Consider the following 24,364-nt stretch of genomic DNA (forward strand, 5'->3'; position numbering starts at 1 on the left):
ATTTGTTGCCATTTTTAACAGCATCAATTATGTCAGCATAAACATTATTTTCATCATAATTTTCCTCTTCATATAAAAAGTGTGCATGTCATGTGTGATGTGTATGTGATAGAGATAATGTGTGAGTTTGTATATGTGTGTTTTGCTCAGTTTATAAAATGGCCTATGATATCAACATTATGATAAAAAAAAAATCATTATTTTATGTTCTCATCATTTTGTTCTGTTCACAATAATTACCTGTCTTTCTCCATTCCTTCCAATTGTTTATTTTTCATTCAATACAGATTCACAGGGAAAGGATTCAGATCAAGTCAGAAAAGTTCATTACCCTCCAACAATTCGTCTGAGGCTCAGCAATTGTCAACTAATGACAGCGATGCAGATATTCTTAATGAAATCCCTGAATTTAATGATCAATCAAAAATTTTCCGAGATAATAAAAATATTGACAAAAAAATTGCTCAAAACACGTTAAAACCCATTGTATCAACAATGGAATGTATGGAGGAAAATCGGTGTACAAAGATAACCCAAGAATCTGATGACATCCTTGTCATTTCAGGATCTAATAACAAGGAAAACTCTAGTACAGTTGCAATTCTCGAAGAGCAAATGGAGAGGATAGCATCAGACACCTGCAAAAGCGCTTATGAAATCCACGATATAGCAAGAAAGGATAATGATATCATAAGAAAGTCAAACTTACCATCAAATAATGTATTAGACAATGGAATTGTAATCACATCCAGTAAGGATGTGGCCTTTCAAAAAATTAACATTAATAGTGATAAAAAACATATATCCACTGAAAGTAAGAGAAACAAAATGGATGTCAGTCACAGTGAGAAGTATAGCACTCAAACTATATCACTTCCATTTAAAAGAAAATTGGCTTCAAAATATAACCCACCAGTGAAGACAAAATCTGTTGGCATGATATGTTCCGATAAATCCATTGAATTTGATATCCCTATGAAATCTGTTCAAAATGATTATTCATGCAAAAAAGAATCATCAGTTTATGTTGATGACATTCTATTCACTGAATTTCCATATCCGTCTCTCGAAATGAATGATACAAGAGTAGTTACAAATCCAAATGGTGAGACGACTAACAAAAGTGAGAGGAAGACTGTGGTATTTGTCCAAGATGATATTATAACAAAAGAATGTACACAGTTACCACTGACAAACATGGGTAAGCATGATTATATAAATCAATCTAAGGTATTTAATAACATGCATGAAATAAAATACTCGTTTACATCAAACCCAAAAACAGATCAGACATTTGAACACGATGACAGAATTACTAAAGATTACAATTATTACAATGTACATGAAAAAGGCTTTGGCACTGGAAATACCATTCCTTTGAGAAGAAAACTGTCATCAACGCTTAACTCTGCTGCCACAACAGAAAATTATGACTGTACTGAATCAACATCAAAATCTCCATTGAATTACCTTTGTAAACCTACAACATATTTACCTTTAAAGGGTGTTCCCAATGAGTATGCTTTTTCTCAACATGAACCACCTTCATTGTCACAACCTGTTGCAGAGATTGCTATCCATAGCATAACATCAACACAACCTTTTGCTAACGATGACGAAAATACAAGGAAAGATGTATCTAATCTTCCGATTTATAACAAACTAATTCACTCTGATGGCCTCATTTCAAAAACAGTAAACAACAATGTGAACAAATTTAATACTGCAAGAAAGTTGAGTGATGAGCATAAGGATCAGATGAAAACAAAACCTTCGACTTCAGAACAATTACAATGTTCTACTTCTCCACATCCTACAAATGAAAGCTCTATCTTCCCTGTTTTATCCAAAGAAATCATCAAAAGTGTTCAAAGCCAACAATTGCCCCAGGAAACAGAAAATCACAATATAAAAGCAACAGCAAATCGTCCCTCTCAAACATGCATTGTCATTTCCAAAGAATCAAAATATCACTCACCTATTCACAGCCCTACTTCAATTTTGCCTCCAGAGCATTTCTCAAAAGTTAAAGAAAGTATTCCACAAAATTCGGCTGATAATCTAATTTTACCGTACATTGTTGCAGAAAGAAGTATCCCAATACCGACTCAAAAACCAACTGGCCCTTCATCACCATGTTCGACACAGGGGAGCTCTCTTTTCCCAGTCTCTTCCAGGGAGATTATTAGACGTGTTCAAAATCGGAAACCTTTATCTCAACCTTTGACAACGCCCATGAGTAATGTTGACACGAAATGTGTTTTAAAGATGTCAACAAATAATACTTCTGACGCAAATATTTCTTTGTCTAAGATGCCACTTCTAACCACAACCACGATTTCACATATTTCATCGCCTACCATCCAAAGCTTGAATCCCAAGACAAGTGGTCAAACTCATCTTAATCTGGAGCCAAGTGCGGCATCACTAAACACTATAATGACTTCTTCATTGTGTTTACCTGAAAGACAAAATAACTCTAAAGACAGTTCCAAAACGAAAAGAGGTAGAAAACCGAAACCCAAAACGGAATCTCAATTTACTCAAACAAGCCCTGATATACTTATGCATGATGATTCAAGCAATGTCGATAATAGAAAAAGTAGAAATGATCATTTTTCAAATAGTACTTTAACTGCATCAAATTCCTATCTCTGTGGAACAACTTATATTTCTGTTATGAATAATAAGCATTTGATAAATTCTAATCAAGAGAAACCAATCAATTGCAGTGTAGCTGGAGTTACAAATACAAAATCTGACAGTGATTATTATAAGAGTAAAATAGTATTCCAGGAATTTTCAAGTGTCTACTCAATAATAAATGGGCTAAGGACAATCCAGCTAATAGCTGACCAAGAGTTGATTCCTCCATATAGAGGTGGAATGGATAGTAAATTCTGGGATGAGGATTTCGCTCAAATCACAATGTCAAAATCTATGTGGGACACTGTGGTGGATTGGTAAATCTTGATAAATAAAGATATCTTCTGTTTTCATATTTAATACATTCCTAAGTATAGTTTATACTCTCTTTTGCATAAAAAAAAATATAAGTTTTGTTTACGAGAACATAATATGAGTGAGCCATTTGATATCAATTGATAGAATGCAGTTAAGTAAATGTTCACTAGTTTTGGCAAGCAAAACATAATATGTTCATTATCAATCACAGAGATAATCAGATCACACCAAATGAATTGTAGTAGTGATAGTAGTAGTAGTAGTAGTAGTAGTAGTAGTAGTAGTAGTAGTAGTAGTAGTAGTAGTAGTAGTGGTGGTGGTGTAGTATAGTAGTAGTAGTTAGTAGTAGTAGTAGTAGTAGTAGTAGTAGTAGTAGTAGTAGTAGTAGTAGTAGTAGTAGTGTAGTAGTAGTAGTGTGGTGGTGGTGGTGGTGGTGGTGTAGTAGTAGTAGTAGTAGTAGTAGTAGTAGTAGTAGTAGTAGTAGTAGTAGTAGTAGTAGTAGTAGTAGTAGTAGTAGAAGTAGCAGAAGTAGTAATAGTAGTAGCAGTAGTAGTAGTAGGAGGTGGTTAAATCAAAAACCATTTGCAGATGTATAAAAACAACAAAGGTCCACTTTGAAATACAGGGAGTCCATAAAGTCTTTCCCTGATTTCAAATAATTATTATTCTAAAACTAGTATAGATATTTGCATCTGGTTTTCACCATTTTATGAGGAAAAGTCATACATTTATGCCCATTGCTCATTGACTTTCATTACATCACCACGGTTAGCAAACTGAACATTAACTTAATATACCCCACTTTTCTCTCCTATTTCGGAATCACAACGGTGCGACAAAATTCTCCTTATGTAATGTGATTGCATGAAATGAAACGCCAAAAGTAACTCAACAACGTGTTGTAGTCCAGTTTGGCAGACCATGACAGGAAATGAAAACATTTTTGTTAAAAACCAATCAAACACAGAAACGGGTGTTTTAAAATTGCTGAGATTTAAAGTTAATGTTTGGTGTTGGCAGATGGACAAAAGAGTTATAGACCCTGTAATGCTTGTCGCTAAATCAGTACAATAGTACTCAGTTTAAATGGTCTTGGTGTTGTTGTGATTTTTATCTTTATCCAGGTGAATAGTACTAGTACTACGAAAAATTCGTAGAAATACGAATTTCGGGCTCCAGCTGCAGAACTGCATTCTCCTCTTTGACTCAATAAATCTTATTGAAAAGGAATGTTTAGTACCTCAGAACCCATATTCAGGACATAGGAGCATTTTTGGATCATGCTTAGGGCAAATTATTTATTTCTAATGCTATTTAAAATGGACTTTTCCTTTTTCCCTTGGAAATTACGAATTTTTGAAATTTAAAGTAGGCAGCTCTGATAGAGGTATGCGTTGGTGTCATTCTCAGTATCGCCTTCACTCCATGGTCGATTGGGCAGTCCAGAGCAAATGCTCACACCATTAGATGTTGGCTTAGTAGTGAAATGGTCCCGTACAATGTGGACAGAACGTCTTAAGACAGTCTTTTCGGATGCATAAGGATCTATTAGGAGCCTTCAGGGATGTATAAAGGCTGAAAAATAAGTCAACGAGTTACCTCAGGACTGTAACAACTTGCTGAAGTGAAGGCAGCAAGTTTTATGGGCTCAGCCAATAGAAATAGAACAGGGTTGAACATTTTTCGCCCAAGAGGACCCTGTTCCAGTCCTATATGTATTTACAAAATATTTTAATATCATATATTGTGCTCAGCGGCCACTACCCAGTGATGGGTGAGATGTGCTATAGTATAAGACCTAATTATTATTCTAATTATCATGATTATTATAGTTATTGATACTATCATAATCATTAACGTTATTCCTTGAATAAAAGATAAAGGTAAACAAAATGTAAAGCATTTATGTATTCATGAGGTCCATGTTTAAAGTATATTGGCTGTAATGTTTCTCTGATAACGATGTTGTTAAACAGGGAGAGACTTTATGGACACCTTGTATATCTTGTATCTAGTTTTGAATAGTCACATAATTGTGAAAATTCTAAGTTCTGGTCTTGAGGTTCTTTGATATTTTTTGTGATACCTCTCTTACAAACTTCCTACCTGGAGTCTGCATACATTTCCTTTGCCCACTACATCAGCATTTTGTATTGACCATTTTCAATAATCATAATGTAAAGTGGTGAAACTTTTTCTGTTCTTTTATCAGGCTTTATTATTTTACCTACAAATATTGAAGAATAAACCACCAGTTCAATTCATATTGTTTTGTTTCGATTCCTTTTTTAATTGACTTTATGAAGGAGATTGCGGGTGGTTGGATGGGAGCATCACCCTTGAATCATATACCTATGATGTTCGCATGGGTGTACGATCCGATAGTGATGTCGTTTCTTCTTCTCTTTACTAGCCTATCCTGCTTCTTTGGTTTATGATTGTATTTTTGACAGGGGATATTTTTTTTTTCTGTAAATCTTCTGCCTGTTTGTTCTTGGTTATTTATAATTTAGCTTATGATATCTTTAGGTTATGATTTTGATTTACATTTGTACTATTTTTGTTAGATTGCTTGTATTTTTGTTTCAGCGGTCTCTCATAGAACCTCAATTGTGTTGGAAGAGACCTAAAGCAACAAACAAACAAAAAAAAAAAAAGGAGATTAGAATGCTTCTGTCGTTGTAATGCTTGTTGCTAAATCAGTACATTGTACTCAGTTGAGTCCTGGTCCCACCCAAAAAAAAAAAAAGAACTCTCATTGACTCACGCTGAGAGGAAAATATGTTTTGAGATTTTATATAAATAAAATAAAGAATCAAATATATACAAAAGAAAAAGAAAAAAAGAATTAGGGTTTTTTTCATCATTGCCCCTGTTGGTAATATATAGTAGGTCTTAACATTGCGGCTATGTGGTCTAGTGGTATGACACTTGCTTTCGGATCTGAAGGTCCTGGGTTAGAGCCTCGCTCGGCACATAGTTGAGTGCTTGAAAAGGCTCTTTACTCACATTCTCTCACCGCACTGAGGTGTAAAATGAGTACCTGGCCGAAAAAATTGTAATATTGCCTAACAGTCGTCATGTCTCGTTCTAGATGTTACATGTTACTGTTGGTCAGGGACCCCTTGTAAAGCACTTTAAGCATGTTTTGTGGATATTGCGCTATGTAAAAGCTCAAGTTTTTTTGTTTTTTTTTGTTTTTTTTCTTCTAATCTTTGTCTTTGATGAGTGGTGGTGGACTATGAGTAAATCTCCCTCATAGGGTTACACTCACTCCGTGATCGACAGGGCAGCACAAACAAATTAATGGTCACATCATATAACTAGTGATAGTCCGTGGGCTGTATATAGAGGTGGCACTGTGTTCGGTGTGAAGAGTCAGTGTGGATCTACCAGGAGCCTATAATGACCCAGTCTGATATTAACTCTTATAGAGTAGATTCTGTAGGTATATGAAGGATTTTTTAATGTTTTTGTGTATTTCTTCTTTCTCATCACAAGCTACATTCTAGCCATTCAAGGCTTAGAGACGGAATGAATTAAGGTTACCAACTTTGTCTTGTGATTTTAGTCAGCTTTTGTCTACAAGACAAGCCTCAACCAATCAGTTTTGAGAGGAAGAATAATGGAAGGAAGATAGAGAGAAGAAAAGGGAGAGTGAGAGATGGAATGATAGATAGAACAATCCGGGGAGGGGAGAAAGAGTAGAAAGGTAAGACCATCGGTGATACGTTCACGGAGAGTGAATAACAATTACCAGACGATAGGACTAACAGTTAATAGTGTTCACTGAAGACAACAAGGAGTGGGTTCAGTCCATGACAGTCGTGAGTTACAATACTCAAATGGATCCGCCTCCAAAAAGAATAGTGGTATTCTAGATGGGCCATATTACTATTTTAAACAAAATTCCATAATTTTAAGTTCAAAGTTAGTGTTTCATATCTAGCTGAATCGGACATAGAGCCGTTTTCAGACGATTCATCACAAATTTCTATAATCCAAATACATTGAATTGTAATAAGTGAAAATTATTATTATTATTATTATTATTATTATTATTATTATTATTGTTGTTGTTGTTGTTATTATTATTGTTATTATTATTATTATTATTATTATTATTATTATTATATTATTATTATTATTATTATTGTTGTTGTTCTTGTTGTTATTATTATTATTTTTATTATAATTATTGTTGTTATTCTTATCATTATTTATTTATTTATTTATTCTTATGGTTTGGTCATGGTCGACATTAATTATATGGAATGGAATAGACATGCAAAACATCGGTGCCATACATCAGACAGTTTTAGAGAGAAAAATCTATTAGCTTGGATATGAATTTATGAGAGGGACTCTTTCAAGTGAAAGAGGACTACGGTAATAATAATATGATTAGAATTAGAGATTTATTCATAAACATAACAATAACAACGAATGGTGGAAGAGACGAAGTGTTGGTCTATGTTTTCGTTCTTGCGCATTGAAGGTTGAAATGTTCTAAATTATCAACAAAAACATTGAAGACGTAATATAATTTGCTATCTAGGTTCCAATCTGTCTTCCCCCATCCTCCAAAATGACATTTCCTTAAAGGATGCTGCATTTTCACTTTAGGTGCATTGTTTTTGTCACTTTATTCGCAATCGTAAATGCCGATTTTGCCTCGGTTGATGTGGCGAAACTATCGAGAAACAAAAGGCAGTCACTTCATGATGCTGTCCCTGGTCCTGGTTCAAGTTCACATTCGGAAGAAGGGATCAGAGACTTCGAGGGAAAAGATGAGAAAGACCGCTTAGTGACAAAACTATGGGGTCGATATTTGGCTGCTGGCAGCAGCAAAAATGCAGAAGGGCGCTTACATATGGTATGTATGCTAATTAAATTTTAATTGAAATTCACCACTAACCACCCCTCTCTAACTCTACCCAAATCTACATTCTAAAAAAAATTAGATTTCATTCTTTATTTTGTATTCGTTGGATTTAAATGCTCGCGAGCATTGCAACCCAAACCAAATAAAGACCCTTATTGTAGACGCAAAATTTCTAAAACTTGAATTCAATGCGAGAAAAGACGAAATCTAGAGGTTTTAGAAAGGGGTGGGGGGGGGGGGGGGTATCTTTGCCTTTTTAAGGCATCACACCATATTCTCCTTATAGTTATAGGGAACTTGTTTCACATAAAGGCGCCACTTCAATGACTTATAGTAAATATACTGACTTGCTCACCTGGAGTTAAAAGTGATATTTCTCAAAATTTTCAAAGAAAAAAAAAGTTATTTTAATGGCAAGTGAACACAGAAATAGAAAAAACAAATTAAGATTTCAAGATGGCGAGTTACATATTTTCAAAAGAATAACAAAAAAATGTCATAATTTAGGTGATAAGATTGTGAGATTAGCACAGAGAATGGAGAAGACATTCATTTCACAACCCTATATTGTTCTCCTACGGCTATTCAAAATGCTTCATTTCTTTGAAAGTGTCAAACTACAAGAGCACAATGTTGCATATGTTTAAGAGAAGTGGCGAACAGGTAAATACAAAAAGAAGTAAAGTCATTTTCCCAGATACGGAATCTCCTGGTGCATCTTTCACCCTGTTATAGATGGGTTTAGTTCCTTGCAACTCAACAGATAGTAATAACATTTTAAATTTAAAGAAATAGGTAGTAGTAGTGGTGGATGTGGCAAATTATATAGGGATAGATCGGGTTCATAAGATAAGTATTAATCACCGTAAAAGCAGAAATCCTTTAATATAAATCAATAGAATAGCCTATCACTAAGTACCACAATAGATGTCGTTTTTGTGGCAGAAAGAAAACAACATATTTTGTGTCATACGTCGAGAAAAGGACTATTTTAAAAATGGGTCATTCAACCATTAATACCTCGGCCAAAAAAAAAAAAACGTACAGAGCTAAATTTGGTAATGTCTTAAAGAGAAAGGTTTCAGCTTTATTCCTGTAACACTTCAACAATAAAAAATGGGCATTAAAGTTAGAAAACTTTACAGCAGCGAAAAAAAACTGGATGTTATTGATATAAAATTTGAACTGAGTCTGTCTAAAAGACAATCATCTTATCTCTATTTGTACGAATTGTTTTAATTATGGTTGTTTGATGGCTGAGGTATCGCATTTTTAAAAAGCCCACCAAATCCTTGTTTTCAACTTTGAGTGTGATCAGATTTTTTTTACACCTCATTGTAGTTTGTAAAAGCACACAAATTGTCATGAGAATAAAGTCTCAAATTATTGCCAAAATGAATAAAGTTTGCGAAAACCACATGAATATTTTATTAAAGTACTATCATAATTTATGTTTTAGATAGTTTAAAACAAGAATAAATACAATATATATTGTTGTTTCAAATGATAACTTGGGTCGGTAAGTGGTTTTGTTTTAATGATGGAAGAGCCTAAATAAACCCCTATTTTTTTTGATGACTTTCTAGCCTTAGTTTTTCTTAAACGATGTGTTAAATTTATAAATTTATCTATGTAATTTTTTCCATATCTGGTTTGCCTCTCGATGTCTATTTATTGCGAAACAAAAAACAAGTGACAAATTTATACACATACTCTATACTCAAGGCAGCCATGTTGTTGCTATGACAAAATGATTGTTTGGACTAGTTATGACTATCGTAGATTTTTACGGCCGAAGGTGTGATGTCATTTTTAAAACAATTGCATAGGAATACCCACTACTTGTAGTTTATAAATAGTCAAAAGACACACAATGATTCGTCCCAATGTGTTAGAAAATTGAAAAAGCATTGCCATTGTGTATTTTAATTGGGAAAAATGATACTAGCAACAGTTATAGGTAATTTGGAGATTGAAGAAATAAAAGACTTCGAAGCGCTACTTTGTTTTCTAAACTATTGTATTTTGTTTGTATTGATAAATCAACTTTCATTTGTGTTATTTGAAAACAAATTTTCTAAACAATAATCTTTACAATTGATAAAAGTTGTTAATAAGCATGTTGTTTAACAATATTTTGTCTGAATCACTATAAATAAAGTAACAGAGCAAGTCTACATGTCCTTTATCAATTTTGATGTGCTCATTTAACTTGAAATGTGCAAACATTTATAATTGCTAAAGCTCCACCTAAAATTTAAATTTCTCGACAGTTGGTCAGGCAATTTTATCAAATCTCTTTCCAGCTGCCTCCTGATCAGTGTGGTAAGGATGATGCCAAAGGATTTGCTCGCCTGCCTCAGGATTGGGTTGGTGTCTTGCAATATTCTACTGACACTGAGGGGATGATAGGGGACACTGGAACTTTTGATTGCCCTCTTGTCTTGGATCGGGTATGTGCACACGTTATCATTATAGTAATGGAAGATGTATTTATTGCACTTTTCATGTGCAATCAACATGCGTGTGTCAACTAAAATCATAATCACATTATTTTTATATCATTTATCTTCTCTTTGTTGATTGTTTAGAGGTTTTAAAAATGCTTTTTGAATTTATTGCTTTGCCTATATTTTATGGTGGTGCATTATATTTTAACAGGTCAAGAAGGCTTTGATGTTTGGTGCATCTGCTATCATCATTTTAACATTGAATCAACAAGTTGTGAAAGAGGTATGTAACGGTTATACATATTTAAAATCTAAAGAAACAAAAATTGTGGACTCAGGCAGATTGTTCATTGGCAGATTTCATTTTATGAAATAATTTGGAGGTCCAAAAAGATTTTTAAAATCCTTCAGTTACAAGGTTGTTTTATTTGTAGATAAATAAATGAATCCCCTCTTCTGTAAAGGGCTATTTTTTTTTAAATGTTTGAAAATAAGTTAAAATTAAATGATAGTAAAACTAATATTTTAATCTGTGGAAGGCGAGTATCCTTAAACAGGCAAATAAATCACCTATTACCCTCGGAAATAGCACAATAGAATTTTCAAATAAAGCAAAAAACCTTGGCGTCATCATTGATAAAGATCTTTCCATGACAAGCCACGTGAATAACACCATACAATCTATGTACATAGAAATGAAAAAAATAAGCCAAATTCGTGATTTAATACCAAAGCATATAGCAGAACTTTTAATTGATTCCCTTGTTTTATCTAAATTGGACTATTGTAACTCCCTTTGGGCGAATTTAGCTAAAGACAAAATTAGCAAACTTCAGGTTGCTCAAAATAACGCAGCCAGACTCATAGTACACAATAACAAAAAATACCCATCAGCAACTCTCCTTCTTTGTGAGTTACATTGGCTTCCTGTGGAAAAAAGAGTTGCCTATAAGATTTGTACTGTTGTCTACAAATCCTTGAGCACAAACAGTCCCTCCTATATTAAAGACCTTCTAAACATATGTCCCCAATAGAAACTTGAGGTCAAGCAATGACCAATCAATCCATGTCAAACCTAAGCCATTGCGTAAAATAGGTGAACAATCTTTTCAATTTTCGGCCCCCCATAGTTGGAACTCTCTCCCATCACAGGTGAGATGCTCGGATTCGTTGACAATGTTCAAATCTCGCTTAAAGTTTTATCTTTTTACGTCATAATGTTGTAATACTATTATCGTATTTTGTTGTTAAATTGAATTCATATCACGTTTCCATCAAACTTGTCTTACTGTAATGAGTTTTGTTTTATATCACTCTAAAGCGCTTAGAGCCTGTGACAACGGGGTAAAGCGCTATATAAATGCCATTTATTATTATTATTATTATTAATAAATATATTGCTCTGCTCTTTGAATTCATCTCGAATATAGTTGTTAAAGGGGTTAATTTATGTTTATTTAGACAAAAAATGTTTTGTGTAAAAAGTAATGATAATGATGATGATAATGATGATAATTATAATAATGATAATAATAATAATAATAATAATGTAATATAATAATAATAATAATAATAATAATAATAATAAATAATAATAATAATAATAATAATAATAATGATAATGGTAATAATAATAATAATCATAATAATAATAATAGTGATGATAATAATAATAAGAATGAAAATAATAATAATAATAATAATATTAATGATGATGATAATAATAATAATATAATAATAATAATAATATAATAATAATAATAATATAATAATAATAATAATAATAATAATATATAATAATAATAATAATAATAATATATAGTATAGTAGTAGTAGAGTAGTAGTGTAGTAGTGGTAGTAGTAGTATTAGTAGTAATAATAATAATGATAATAATAATAATAATAATAATAATAATAAGAAGAAGAAGAAGAAGAAGAAGAAGAAGAAGAAGAAGAAGAAAAATAATAATATAAACAATAATTATTATTTCTGGATAAAGCTGGATGCAGCTCAAGTGGTTTCCAAGCCAGTTGTGTTGATTGACGATCTTGAGAATATCACCACTTTTTTAACACTTCTTTTCAGGTAAGAATAGTAATTTAAATGTTATATAGAGTACAGAATAACAACACATTCTTTCCTTGGCAACAAACCTTTCACCTTGAATGTGATTCAAAATTGAAATAGTAAATCAAAGTATTATCCAATTTTTATTAGGAGGTAAAAAATTATAATTGGTTAAGTATTTTATATAGATTTTGATTTTAGAATAAAAACATAACTTGATGTTTAAGTAAATGATTGCTTGTATTACAGTTTGACAAATTATTCTTATTTGTTACTTTGAAATAGCCATGTCAAGCTGCACGGCAAGATCATTGTAAATAGCGCTGCTGATAATGTACAGGTGAGTGAGAAAATACAGAATAAATGTCAGCCTTAGTGTGATTCAGTACATTTTCATATAAAATTTTCCTTTTTTTTTAAAAAAACTGTCCTTTATATGAATGAATCATACAATCAGTATGATTATGATTATCATTTTCAATGATTCCATTGGGTTTTTTTTTTATCATCATAATCATTGTTTTCGGTGACACCATCAGTATTGTCATCATCATCATCATCATCATCATCATCATCATCATCATCATCATCATCATCATCATCATCGTCACTCTCATCATGAATTCTTAGGAAAGAGATAAGTAGTATGTTTATGTCTTTATTCAATCATCATTTTAACCTTCAGAGAATCCCTCGGTTTACAATGTGGTCAACATGTGGCAAAGCACCTGGAGGTCGAGGGGTCATTTGTGTTGGTCAACACAACCAGTCAAAAGATGGAAAGGTTTGTATTTATGCTCTTTCAAATGTCGTCACAGGCTCTCAATCTAAGGTACATATGTTAGAGACAGCGTTAAATATTTTTTTATGCGATGAATTTAAAAAACCCACAAACCTAACTTTTGAAAGATGTTCTTACCACTTGCTGCAATAAAACACATTGCAGCCATTATAATTATCAGGCATAAAAATTTCCAGACATTTATCAAAATCTGACAACTAAATTGGATTTTATATTTATTGTATCAATGTGAAATTAATATAGCTCATGTGAACACACTTGTCTAAACTGTCGAACAAACACGTGTATTTCAAAATTTGTTTAGACATTCAACAGCAGACTGGTTTAATTTTATATTGCCAGCAATATTTTGTCTTTGACATAAAATGCAAGGGGAGTTATTACATTAAATGATTTTTTAATTATCATTATATTTGCATTTGTATTGCTCCAAAAACTATTATGTGATGTTCAAGACATTGACAGATTCAAAATATTTAAGGTGGTGGATGATTTGATGATTTGTTGGTCACATGCTTTAGTTTTAGAAGTTTTATTTGGATGAAAACATTGGCATTGGAGACATTTTTCGGGCATATAAATCTCAGACAGTCGATTGAATAATTCTGTCCTGTTTTATTATTGTCTTTTATTTTGTATTGGAAAAGACCTTGAACTTCAAGATATGTGTCTGTCTCTTTCTTAGGCTGACCCTAACCAACTGTGGCAGTGTTTCTATGCTATTGTTTTATTTCTGGTAATTCTGACCGGCGTTAAGTCGAGGATGGTGGAAGGTCTGATGGGCATCTCGGAACATGAGATTGAGGTGGGTATACTGTTACATAAAAACAAAAGCTTAGAAATCATTTTTTTAAACCATTTAACTTATCTTACATTTTATCTAATGCAAGACCTTTCTATTTTTATTCTGATAAATTTCTATTCACATATTACAATGTGATGGTCACACAAGCTCTGTTATATGCATATTTGTTAATTAAAGTGGGAAAGGTGGGGGGGGGGGGGGGGGGGGGGGAGGGGGGGTTTGGTATTACTGATCAAGCTGAGACCAGGGCATGATAAAACCTGAAGATTTGAGTGAAACTCTAGCTTAAATGTCATTCATTTCTTATATTCCTCAGTCAAGCCGACGCAAGAAGGTGCATCATTCACTGTCCATGATGAAAGTGGTCAAATACAAACAACCTCCAGGAGATTTTACTGTTCCTGATGACTTGTGTGCTGTTTGCTTGGATGAATTCCACAATAATCAGGTTAGGAATAGTTTTTAAGATTTGACCAATTGTCTTAAAAAAGTATTGTGTAACCAGGTAATTGCTTTACTCTGGAAAAAATTGTATTTAACAATTTGGCCAGAAAACTCGTCCGTCGAATATTGCGAGGTCCCAGGTTTGAGAGTAGTTGCCAAAATGAGGGTCTTTAAATCAATCGATATTTGAAGGATGGTGTTTTTTATGGCCAATAATTCCAGAGTACAGCAGCGTACTGGTAAAATTCGAAGTTTAAGCTTATTTTACAAAGTTTGATTAAAAATAAATGCCTTAAGTGAGGATATTTAGTTTTGTATTGAGATTTTTGGGACCGTCAGCCCCCTGATCTTGTTGTCTGTAAATGTCCAATGTAATAAACTTGGCAAAAATCAAGGAGCTTTTGCGATCTACAGCTTATGGCAACCAGCGTTTACTTTAACAGAGGAGATGTAAATGTTTATTCATGTTTTTTTGCTCTTTTTTTTTCCCAGAAACTACGTGTTTTACCATGTTCTCACCTCTACCATACTCGGTGTGTAGATCCATGGTTAGTTCATAACCGCACATGCCCTCTGTGCAAACTTAATATACTTGGTAAGTTTGGCTCATAGTAAGTGTGTAAGTTTATCAAGCTATTTCATTAATTAGTAGACTGGCAAAGACCTTGTCTTAATATTACAACAACAACGACGACGACAACAACAACAAAAACACAATAAAATAAAATAATTGAGGTGGTTTAGATCATAAGTATGAAATATTAATTATTTCCTCTCAAGCATCGAAATATAAAAGATTAGTGCAAATTATATGACAGGCCATAAGGATTACAAGGAAGAAGAAAAAGTGACTTAATTTCTGTTCCTCACCCTGATTCCTAGTTAAATACAATCACAAATATTATAGCGGTCTGTTTGGCCATTAGTAAAATGACCTATTGGCAATAAATTTTTTTTCAGTTTATAAAGAGTTCGTGAAAGAAAAAGTCTCCCTCCCTCTTCTCATATTAGTTCATAATTTTGATCAATTTACCAGTCTTTGCTGAGCCTCTTCTGTGCAGTATACGTGTGCGTCGAAAAGGGTGTGGATTTTGACATAAACAATTATTGCATCATTAGTTTTTGCACTTGCTCCATCATGATTGTGAAAACAATTTGATATATTTTCTTCACACTAGTCTACTGACTTAATCCTCCGTTTGTGGGGTGTTGATTTTTCTTATTCTATATAATTATGACACCAAATCTGGTAATGTCAGTAAATGAACAAGAATTGTATGAAATTTTCTACTTCATTTATAATTTATAAACTTTATCAAATATTCATTTTTAATTTATATGAATAGTAGTAGTAGTATCGTTTGGCTACACTTCTATGTTCAAGGCATCAATCCAGGTTCTGAAGTCATCATCACATTTGTTGATGGTTTCAAATCCCCCTTCAAGTTTTGTCTCTGGGCAATCTAGTACGAGGTGGTTTGCATCTTGTGGTGCTTGGTTGCACTTTGGGCATGTCGGTGATTCTTGGAGCCCCCATTTGTGCATGTTGGCAGCTGTTCTTGTATGTTTTGACCGTAGTCTATTTGCAGCTACCAGTATTTTCTTGGTTGATCCTGTAGACCTGGGAGACTTTTACAGGGATCTTCAATTAGTTCCCCTCCTGTTGGTTTATTCCTTTTCCATTCCTCGCACCAGGCTTCTTGCGTGTTGTAGTTTTCTTTCTTTGATAGGTAGAAAGGTGAACGAGAATTTAGTCTTGATGTTGGGGGCGCAGTTTTGTATATGGTTTGCAGAGGAGTTCCACTATCTTCTTCAGCTCTTGATATCCATTTCTGTGTTGCATCCTCTCTCCTCAAATGGGGTGGTGCTATAGCGCTCATGACTGGCAGCCATTGTGTTGGAGTTGATTTCAGGCATCCAGTTACTATTCGCATCGAGTCTCTTGGTTTCACATCAACAAGGTTTGTATGGGCACTTCTCATCCAAACAGGAGCACAATATTCTGCCACACTGTAGCAAAGGGCCAGGGTTGATGTTCTGAGAAGAGTTTGCGATGCTCCCATGTTGTTCCTGCCAGTTTTCTGAGCAGACAATTTCGTTTCCCTATCTTTCTTGCTGTACCCTCAAGATGGGTATAACTACTTTTGTAACAGGCTTGTCTAGTGTTTTAGCTCTTTACAAGTTGTCCTCCTTTAATTGCCGTGCGCTTTGTACATTGATTGTAAATCTGAATTGATACAATTGCCTACCACTTTAAACACGTATTATTTCAGAGGTAGGCAGATAATTGAATATACTTACTATATAGCTCACCATCATAAATGTTTATTAATTCAGAGCGAATCAGATGATTAAAAAAGTTAAAGGAATAGGATTTTTAAAAAAAGTAAATGATTATGGTTGTGACAGAGGACCCCCCATCCCACTTTCCAACGTTTGTGATTCTATTTGGTTTTACTTTATGTTCACCCCAATGAGGCAGATGGCCTGAGGGGGGGGGGGGGATTGTCATGTATGTAGAATACTTTAGCATATAATGTTGAATTCAACTATGCACTCAATATTCATTTTCCCATGGTTTTACTTTCATCTTTGTTTTTTTTTCTCTTTACAGAGGCTCTAGATGTGAGTTGATGTTCGATCATCCATAGCTTCAATTCAAATAGCATTCAATTAATATATTTAGTGATTATGATGATCTTTGTATTGTAACCTGATACATCAATGATATTCTTCCATCCAGTTTTAATCTCCCTTGTCAAAGACCTTAATGTGTTCCTTTCAATGAGACTCAGGCCTGCCACCTTAAGAACAGAACTGATACATATACAGAAATTTCAAATCCAGATTGTTTTTTTTTGTTTTTGTTTTTTTTGTTGGGGGGCGGGATTGAGGGGGGAATGTCAAGTTCGGATTTTGTTTTTAGATACGAATTATATATTATATTTCTTAAAGTAATATATGAAAGTAGTTTTTTTTGTCAGTTAATATGTTTTCAAGTCTCTACATCTGTTTCCAATCATTTTAAAATAATTATTTGTTATATTTGGTTGAAATCTTACATTTTAGTTGGAACACTGATTTTTATGTTTTGTTCTTTTTTTTTTAATTCTGACTTTTTGCCAAGAAATTAATTTGTAGATTGTATGTCTGTTACTTGTGGCAGGTCTGGGTGAATACTATGTTGCTGTAGAAGTTTGATATGATATGATATTCTACCCGAATACCCTTTGACATGGCTATCCCCTATAAATAATAATCGTATCATTTTTTACTTTGTCCACTGTTTAAATTTTCAGGTTTTTGACAATATTAAACAATTTATTTTAATATATTGTATTGTTTCCCAAATTTTTCAAAGATAAACTAGAAGAAATGAAGAACTTATCAGATTTCATAATCGATAAAAGTTCCAAATGATTATTTGGGAAGATATATTGCATGAAAGCACATGTTGACAATGCATTTATATAAAATAAATAAGGACACTCGCATTGTATTATGTCAGGACGATCGTTTCAATGCTAGTAGCATCTCTTCGGCTGATGATAAATCCGTAGTTCGTCAGTGTTTTTAGTTGCATCCTTATTTCTTGTTCTGGAGATGCTACCAGCATTGAAACGATTGTCCTAACATAATACAATTGTTTTACATGCTCTAATTAATATTATCGAGCACTCTAGTATCTACAAGTACCCACCAACACTCATAAATTAAAGATATGTATGGATGTGGAATACCGTTATGTTTGAGAAGATTCTTACACATAGCCACTTGACTATGGTGCTGATTATCTGAACTAGTAAATAATCATTTCCAATAAAGGTATGTTCTAGCTTTATTTGTTGATAATAATTTTATGCTATACACTGATAAACAGAAATTCAAGGCTTGTTTATGAAGATTTGACTTATTTTGCGTAAAGAAGAAAGTCAAGAGATGTTGTTCTCTTATGAATATTGCTGTTCTCTTATTTCTGAGTTGTCTACCTTTTTACATGACAGTGAAAGAATTACGCTTTACCGTGATGTAGCATGTGCACAGAATATATGAAGTCAAAACCATGAAATAATCATGGTGATCTTTTAAAAAGTGATATTTTTATCGTAAGAGTTTTGTACTTTTAATGGTTAAAATCAATCATAAACACAAGTTGCTTTTTGGTTTAACACAAATTCCTATTTGGTTTTTAGATGTTTTTGTTTTAAAAGATTGTCTCTGTAATCATTTTAAATATATATATATATATATATATTATATATATATATATATTATATATATATATATATATATATATATTATATTATATATATATATATATATATATATATATATATATATATATATATATATATATATATATCTAGCATACAATTGTCTCTGCTATTGGCACTGTAATTAAATACATGAATGAATTTTTCCTGTGCATATTATGTTTTCAGGAATGTTATGATTATTGAAATCTATTGCTTATAAGATGCATGCAGGAGCTCTGTATTTTAGTGGGTGAAAAATAAAAAACAAGTGTTGTTTTTTATTTAGATATTTAATCTACCTGTCAAGAAAAAAACAACTTTCCACTGACTTGCTCCTGGAACTTCCGGTTCATAGCGGTCGGAACAATTAAAAAGATTACAGAAAACAACGAAGCGCTAAAAGGAACAATGTTGTGTCTGTGGGTTAGTTAGCTAGATGTTGCTACAGTATGTTTTATAACTGTTTATTTTCTTGATTGAAACAAATGTTGTGACACTATTATGATTGAACTCTTGATAATGGTATGGCTTTACTATGTTTTTCACTTTACCTGTGCAATTTCTGTTTTCTTTTATTTTTACACTCTGTGATGCATTATAATTTTTAATTTATAATGAAAGCCTACCAAAGTGTGATACTATGTCAGAAAAGTTAAAATACTACAAATTCTTTCCTGGTTTGGTAGATTTTTTTTCTGTATCTCCTCATCTTTAATATTTTTAATAAAATATTTTTATTTATTTCTATGTGTTTTTTAACCCTATCTGAAACAAAATACCACAATTGAAAGTCAAAAGATGAAGTAACTTACTCGATAAGATGTTATTGTTTATGATTTTTTGTTGTAATATCTTATATATATATTTTTCATATTTTAAATTGTTTTCAGCATGTATACATTTATAAAATCTACACTACACAAGCTGGCAATTTTATTTTTATTTACAAAACTATTATGTTTACTTTTTTTGAATTTTTAAACATTTGAATCAAGAGTTATTTTATTTGCTTCAATGGTTCTGAAGGACAACCTGTACAATATGTTGAAAGAGACCTTTTTCAATTTTCTGACCCCCTTTATTTCAAAATGTTGTTTTTTCAGCAGTGTTTTTCTTATGTAATCGACAAAATAAAAATTGTCTTGAACCAAGTTTAAATGTTTAATGAATTGAAGAATCTATATAAACCCCAACATCAGACAGTCAAATTTACTTTAATCTTCAATATACAAAAATTAATTGTCGAAACCCTAGAAGGGATTAGAATGTCTTTGCTGATCATTGCCATAGCCTTGTGCGCATTATTGAGATTTTTAACACTTTACTTTAAAAAACAAAGCTTTTTGTTAACATTTTTGGGACCTTGTCGCATATGTTTGGAACTTCTTATTCTTATAAATATTCCAACGTGATCAAAGAGTTCGGAAGTGAATACTAAACTGCTAGAAGCTGTGGACTGTAAAAGAGTAATATTCAAAAATGAATATAGCAGCTTCAAAAAGAGAACAAAATACTAGATGCAGCAAAATATTGAGACTAAACTTTCAGCCAATATATTGGCAGAAGAAGGGCGTTGAGTCCAAAATGCTTGATATTAGTTTTTTAATTTTTAAACTGTTATATTTATTTTAATACATTACTTTTGGGATGTTTTAATATAATAGATACCCTTTCTAATATATAGTGTTTTAAAAAAATTATGGACACATTTCAGGTTTGAATAACTCGAGAGCTATGTAAGATTTCATCAAACGGTTTTTCGCCATATGTGCAGAATTTATTCATGTTTTGATTGAGATAAGGTTTAACACTGTGCACCCTTTGGTATGTGAGTTATGACGCCATCAGTAGCAAAAGGGTAATTTTGATATACATTGTTATTTATTTTGGCTTTGTCCGACATGATTCTCGAACCTCGACAGACAACTCACTGAAAATATTGTCTTTTCCGATGAAGCAACCTTTTATGCGTCCAGGCATGTACACAAACACAATGTTCAACATTGGAGGAAACAAAAACCACCTGAAGTTATCGAGTGTTGTCGCAACTCACCAAAAGCCAATATCTGGTGTGAACTGACCAGGGAAAGAGTGGTCGGTCCTTTCTTTTTTGATGACATGACAGCAGCAAAGTGTCTGGCCATGTTAGAATCATACAGAGTCCCTCAATTTGATTATCTTTAGCCTAACATCTTTTCCCAACAGGATGGATCTCCCCCTCAGTGGAGTTTAAATGTGAGCGAACTTTTAAATGAACAGTTCCCAAACCGATGGATTGGCGGAGATGATCCAGTTTCCTGGCCTCAAAAATCACCTGCTCTAACCCCACTTGATTTTTTCATGGGGATATGTGAAGAGCATAGGGTTTAGAACCCCCTTGAGAGACATGTTTGACCTGAAGACAAAAATAAGCCGTTCGCTCTGTCACATTACTCATGCTGCAAAAGATGTGGGATGAACTGTGGAGACGCTTAGGGCTTGTCATTCAAAATGATGGTCATGTAGAGCTTTAAATAGGATGATCTCGCAAATATACGATCACAAGTAAGATATCAGAAAAAAATTTATTAAATTTGGATTACTGTGTTGAAAACCAAATCGATGTCGTTGCAACCCTTCTGGAGTTATTCCAACCTGAAGTGTGTCAACGAATAAAAATAAACACTCTGTAAATTACGATTTATGTTAAAATTACCTTTTTCTACTGATGACGTCATAGCTCAGCTAACAAAGGGCGCACAGTATTAAAACTTATATCAATCAAAACTTAAATAACTTCTGCACCTATGGCAAAAAAACGTTTGATGAAATCTTTCATAGCTTTGGAGCTATTCAAACCTGAAATGCGTCAATATTTGAAAAAAAAAACAAAAACACTGTATATATTAGTTTCTTTAAAAGATGACATTTCCTCTTTTGAGCACGGGATCCTATTTGGTGCTTTCACTAGTATCAGAATCTTTTGAATACAGGAATGAATGTCTACCTCAGTGGTCCTTCCTTTTTTATGTTCTCATTGATTTTGAAAAAATGATTATTTTTACTTGCAACAGCTGTTGTGCTATGTTTTATCTTCAGTTGTGATACTTTATTTAGTTGAAGAGGTCAGTTGAAGTGATTCCTCTTATTTTTTTTATTTTTTTTGTTTTTCTTGCACCCATAGAAGCTTGCCTGTTTGTCCCATGCTGTAGTTATAAATTTAAAACTCGTACGTGTGCAAGCAATGTAACCCTGATAATAATAATATATATAGAGGATGGGTATTCAACCCATATTAGGCATCTTACCTTATACTTACTGAATTCTTTCACCCAGTTTGAAACATTCTGCGGGTTTACAAGATGGTAGAAAATGGGGGCGTGGTTAAACCCATGAATATAATGATGCTATAAGCGAACCAGTGCCTGTGATAAGAGACAGTCCCAATCACATTGCAATGTGTATTTTTTCATTTTTCGATATTAGCGTGAACTGATGCAGACTCGCCCCATGCTATTTTAAACATTGTTGTTCCACTGTTTAAATCTCCCGAACCAACCATTGCTCGCTTGTAAGCTTGTCAACAATGATTTTTGTCTGTTCACAGATAATGGGGCCAGAAGTCCGTGTTTAATAGCTCTCGTTTGCTTAACTAAACCACATCAGCACAGCTTCATCGATGGCTGCATTAATCGCAAGTTCAGGTTTCTTCCTTTGTATTTATGGCTGTTTGTTTCGATTTTGTCTCAATTCTTGACTATTTATGACAGACTTACGTGGGGATCCATACCTCGCAGCGATTTCTTTCTTTGTCATCATCTGTTCTTGATCGGGTTAGACATATTATTGATTCTAGATTCAGTCAGAAACGTCTTTTTGGCTTGATTTTTTGTATCCATTGTTGATGTAAACTGCCAATTATTGCTATATCGCTATCACTAAACAAGAGTTTTACTCGATGTATTTCACTATTTTGGGATTTTTATTACTAATAATAAATAGCAAAAATATTGGGTCCAAAGAGGTTGATTTCGATATCTAGGGGTCATCATTATCTGGAGGTTGCTCTCTTTATGTACAACTAAATTTAATTATATTGCTGATGTCAACCAAATGTCCATTAGATATTAAAAGAAAGATTATTCAGTTTCCCTTCAATGAATCCAAATGTTCTCTCCCATCAAGGAATATGTGACCAATTTTCTCATTTTCTCATAACAATATGATGTCGAGGTGAGTCTAATGATAAAAATCAAACTTTTCGCTCAATTCTAAAAGTTTGATTTAAAATAAATGCCTTCATAGGAGAGAATACGTTTTGTTCCTTAAACTTTAATTTTTTTTTAAACCCCCCAAACAACACTTTAATTCCTAGTTCTGATAATTTCAATTTCAAACTCTTTTCTTCCTCTAGTTCATTCCAACATAATACCAGATTGACATAGTGGGTTACATATGTGATCCGCCCCCTCAGTATTATGTCGGGGTGGTTTAGATGTTTATGAAGCTTGAGTTATGTTGAAATGTTTAGTTTAGGGTTAAAGTAAGTGCATAAACTTAAAATTTGACTTTTCTGGTCATTTTAACTTAGAAATCACTTTTTGGCATCAGAGTCTGACTGACATTATACCGTTTTGAGACAGTGGGTCACATATATTTCTTTTTCTTTCTGAGGTTCTTGCAAAAAAATATTTATCAATCAATCATGAGCGATGTATCTGAAAGTTTGTTTTTTTTAAAAAAGAAGATTAGTGGGTCAAATTTCGGAATCATAAAATATCCCACTCGACTTAGTGTCATTGAGTGATGAAATTTGTAAGAGCGTGGCTTTGTGGTCTCGTGGTAGGTCGACTGTATGAGTTCCGCTTTGAGAGGTGCAAAGTTGAGTCCTTGGAAAAGGCTTTTACTCACATTCTCTCACCATACTCGATGTGTAAAATGAGTACCTGGCTGGTAACATCATTGGCTCTGTCGAAAAAAATTGTATTCTCATCCTACACGTAAAGCATTGCTGCTGGTTGGAATCCCGTTGTTAAGTGATTTTAACACATTTAGTGTAGATTGTGCTATATAATTGCAAGAGTGCTATGGCACTGTTTTATAAAAAAGATATTTGTTTTTTCATGGCCTATTTTGGAAAATAAATAGAGCATCTTGAACTGCACTGAGCACAACCAATCCATTAAAATAAGCTATGTGGATGTTCATATTGATCTTTTTTTTATATTCCACTGGCAACCACTCTCTAGAATATGACCAAAGCCATTTTAGCTCAACCCAAAAGATTCTGGTGTTATAATGACTTCTCACTTAAGATAAAGCAACTAATAATAATAATAGAAAAAAAATATGTTTTAAAAAAATCATCTGCTTTGTCTGGTACTATTTTATACATAACTCCCCACTTCCTCTTTCTGAAGAAGGTTGAATCCAGACACCGCTCCATAAAACTTACTATCAATAAAGTAACAATTCATACTATTAATTTTGTATTAAATGCTTTCACTCTGTGCTCAAGATGTATCCAGTGTAATAAAAGGAATTGTTATGAATCAACACTATTCATGTGTTATTGTTTTTGTTTTTAATAACTGTCAATTCATGTCTATATAAATTTAAGTTACTTTGTAATGCTAAAAGCTCACAATTCAAAATGTCTAGAACTAGAAGTATTGAAAATGCTCCAAGATTTTTATGTGCCAAACCTTCTT

The 24,364-nt window shown here is 32.9% G+C and overlaps 2 protein-coding genes across 3 annotated transcripts in view; both read left to right on the top strand.

The window, feature by feature from the left end:
• LOC144967777 (uncharacterized) overlaps nt 1-3,229 on the top strand; it is a 17,381-nt gene extending 14,152 nt beyond the window's left edge. Inside the window, exon 7 of the mRNA XM_078905406.1 lies at nt 288-3,229. Coding sequence (XP_078761532.1) covers nt 288-2,967 — 2,680 coding nt within the window. The 3' untranslated portion in view covers nt 2,968-3,229. The remainder of the gene's footprint in view (nt 1-287) is intronic.
• A 4,241-nt stretch (nt 3,230-7,470) lies between these two features.
• Nucleotides 7,471-24,214, top strand: LOC144967778 (RING finger protein 215-like). 2 transcript variants are annotated; one of them, XM_078905408.1, is made up of 10 exons: nt 7,471-7,840; nt 10,156-10,302; nt 10,511-10,582; nt 12,300-12,385; nt 12,653-12,707; nt 13,053-13,151; nt 13,855-13,974; nt 14,291-14,422; nt 14,911-15,033; nt 22,261-24,214. In XM_078905408.1, the coding sequence occupies exons 1-9, from the start codon at nt 7,571-7,573 to the stop codon at nt 15,028-15,030; spliced, it is 1,101 nt and encodes a 366-aa protein (XP_078761534.1). In that variant the 5' UTR covers nt 7,471-7,570; the 3' UTR covers nt 15,031-15,033; nt 22,261-24,214. The 2 variants fall into 2 exon arrangements, with proteins under 2 accessions (XP_078761534.1, XP_078761533.1); XM_078905407.1 differs by lacking the exon at nt 22,261-24,214 and adding an exon at nt 17,033-18,652 and having other exon boundaries at nt 14,911-15,013.
• The last annotated feature ends 150 nt before the right edge of the window (nt 24,215-24,364 follow it).

The sequence above is a fragment of the Berghia stephanieae genome, chromosome 3 (assembly GCF_034508935.2).
Source record: "Berghia stephanieae isolate SIO BIC M18660-M18661 chromosome 3, UCSD_Bste_1.3, whole genome shotgun sequence".
NCBI lineage: Eukaryota > Metazoa > Mollusca > Gastropoda > Nudibranchia > Aeolidiidae > Berghia > Berghia stephanieae.